A 2,576-nucleotide genomic window follows, 5' to 3' on the forward strand; every position below is an offset into this window, starting at 1 on the left:
GATGCACGAACAAGCACGCCACCTAAGCAGAGTTGTATCCCCCTCTCGTCACTAATTCATAATAACCATCCGAACCTGCCTCCAGCAAAGAAATGGCTTTTCAGGTCATTTGCGTTAAGGCACCAAGAAAGTTTATCAATGCTGTCCCATGGCAAGAAAATCCTCTGCTCATAATGAAACAGAACAATGAAAGAGAAAGAAGCAGCAAAGTTGAGACTAGGCAAAATGACAAGGCCATTAAATTTCCCTAATTGGCAACATAAGCAATCCAGTTATCACAAGTCTCACTGGCAGCTTCTGAAGCTAAAAGGAGTAGAAAAGAAGATTCCCCACAACACATACACAAATATAAGCTAAACCCTGAATCTGTATAGTATGATCAACAACACATCGAGGAGAAATTGAACGGAAGATAGCCGCATTCCCATGATATTTGGTATCCTTCATAATTCTCTAGAGCTCAAACTCCTCTTCACGGAGCGCCAGCTCTGCAGCTTCCTCTTCATCGTCGTCGAGCGCAAAGTACTGGTTTCTCTCAGCTGGCCTGAACATGTAGAACATGAACATGTAGAATGCCATGGTGGCAACCTCCTCAGACGCAACACTCACCCATCTGTACTTGTAGTTGGTGATTGTCTTGAGCGCATACACAATGATCCTAGTGAAGTACAGGTATCCAATCACGACGACATAGAACTGGCGGAAAAGAGTGAGCTTGGCAAGGGTTCGGGCTGCCTTGCCATCTGTCTTGGATGACTCCCGCAGAGAACGCATCGACCAAACAACTGGGAAGAGCACGGCACAGCAGCAAGCGACGTCAACAAACAACAAGATCTGGTTCCATGTTATCCATCCCTGAAAGAATGGTCCGGTCTCGCCGACCACAGCAGCAGCAATGTTAGCTGCAACCTGCAACGGGATCACCACCATGAGCACCTTCTTCTCCTTGTCCTGCAGGAACGGCTTCAGGAATGACCACCCGGTCCCAATCAACGCAATCACGGCGAACAAGATCACACCCTTCACAAGCTGGAACAGGTAGAACATCACGTCCCACCCGTGCGGTGTCCCAGCGGTGCGGATGTAGTGCTGGTCCTCGGCTGCCGAGATGCAGTAGAGCATACGCGCGACAAGCAGGCCGGACATGAGGTGGTGGATGCGGTGCGCGGAGAGGCGGTTGCGGTAGAGGGTGATGTAGAGCCAGCCGGCCAGGAACACGACGTAGCAGACGGCGAAGAAGGCGTAGATCGCCGGGACAGGGGCCTGACCGACAGAGAGGTAGTCCTTGGTGCCGTCCGGGTTGGTGTTGTACATGTCGGTGCGGACCTCCATGGTGACGGCGGTCTCGGGCGCGCAGTTGGCGAAGAAGAGGCTGTACTCGTCGGGGTGGGTGATGGGGAAGGTCTTGTTGTAGTGACCTCCGCGGTCGAGATCGGCGAAGGTGAAGAGCGGCGTGACGTAGGGGCTGGAGAGGACGCATCCCGGGGAGGATTCAGGGTTGGGGTTCAGATCCGTGGGCGGCGGCTGCTCGTAGATGGCCTCGAAGAGCGCCTCATCGGAGAGGAGGAAGAATCCGAGCTGCGACGGGTCCGGCTTGGCGAGCGAGGAGGCGGCCTTGGCGCCGGTGACGGAGATGGACACCGAGCCGCGGTGGGAGAAGCCGAACTTCTCGAAGAGGATGGAGGAGCGGGAGTCGTCCTTGAAGGACTCCTGCTTGATCTCCGCCGCCGCCGGACGGAGGAGGATCCCGGCGACAGCGAGGAGGAGGAGGAGGAGGGCGCGGGCGGTGGCGCTGGCGAGGGCCATCGCGGCGAGATCTGGGTGGAGCGAGCGAAGGGGAGGCGGGCGGAGGTGCGCGAATTGGCCGGACGGGTCGGGGCGGTATACTTTTCTGGGGGCTTAACGAGATGGGTAAGGGATGCACGAGTTGTTGGATCCGCCTAGAGATTGGTGACGCCGTGATGCGGAGACTTTGACCGGGGACGCTTAGCACGGAAGCAACGCGGGGTGGGTCGAAGCGTTGGATTGCGAGCGGACGGCACAGGGTAGACCTGAAGAGCACGCGTAGCATGTGGACCACTGTTCATTGGTCCATTTGAGCCTGTTTTTATTTTTTATTTATTTTTTGTTTTTTGCGACGCTACGGCCCAATCAAATTCCGGCGAACACGTCCATGCAAGTGCAGCAGCTGCTACGAAGCTTAGCAGCAATCTAGAAGGAAACATGGCGAGGAAGAATCGCCGACGAGGAGATAGTGGCCGGCCGGCGACTTTTTTTATTTTAGTTTTTTTAAAACTAATATTTTAATAATAACTCATCGGCATCTAAATTTTCAGAAACTAGTCTTTTTTATCATGCCAAAGTGTCTGACGTGACTCCCAACATAGTCACGTCATATTCATTGGCGTCACCAAAGTGGTCATGCTGGCGAAAACCCCGACGCCTTTACACGTGGATTCGACGTGGCAGCCTGAGTCACGCTAAATTTGGGTTCCCGCCAGCGTGACCACTTTAGTCACACCAATAAATATAACGTGACTACGTTGAAAAGTCACGCCAGATAATTTGGCGTAACA

General features: G+C 53.7%; 1 protein-coding gene across 1 annotated transcript; it reads right to left on the reverse strand.

Moving 5' to 3' along the window:
- Positions 1-210: 210 nt before the first annotated feature.
- LOC133909095 (protein CANDIDATE G-PROTEIN COUPLED RECEPTOR 7-like) lies at positions 211-1,956 on the reverse strand. The gene has a single exon (XM_062351380.1). It carries the CDS (start codon positions 1,804-1,806, stop codon positions 454-456), a length of 1,353 nt encoding a protein of 450 aa, XP_062207364.1. The 5' UTR covers positions 1,807-1,956; the 3' UTR covers positions 211-453.
- Between the last annotated feature and the right edge of the window lie 620 nt (positions 1,957-2,576).

Source organism: Phragmites australis, chromosome 2 (genome assembly GCF_958298935.1).
Source record: "Phragmites australis chromosome 2, lpPhrAust1.1, whole genome shotgun sequence".
Lineage (NCBI taxonomy): Eukaryota > Viridiplantae > Streptophyta > Magnoliopsida > Poales > Poaceae > Phragmites > Phragmites australis.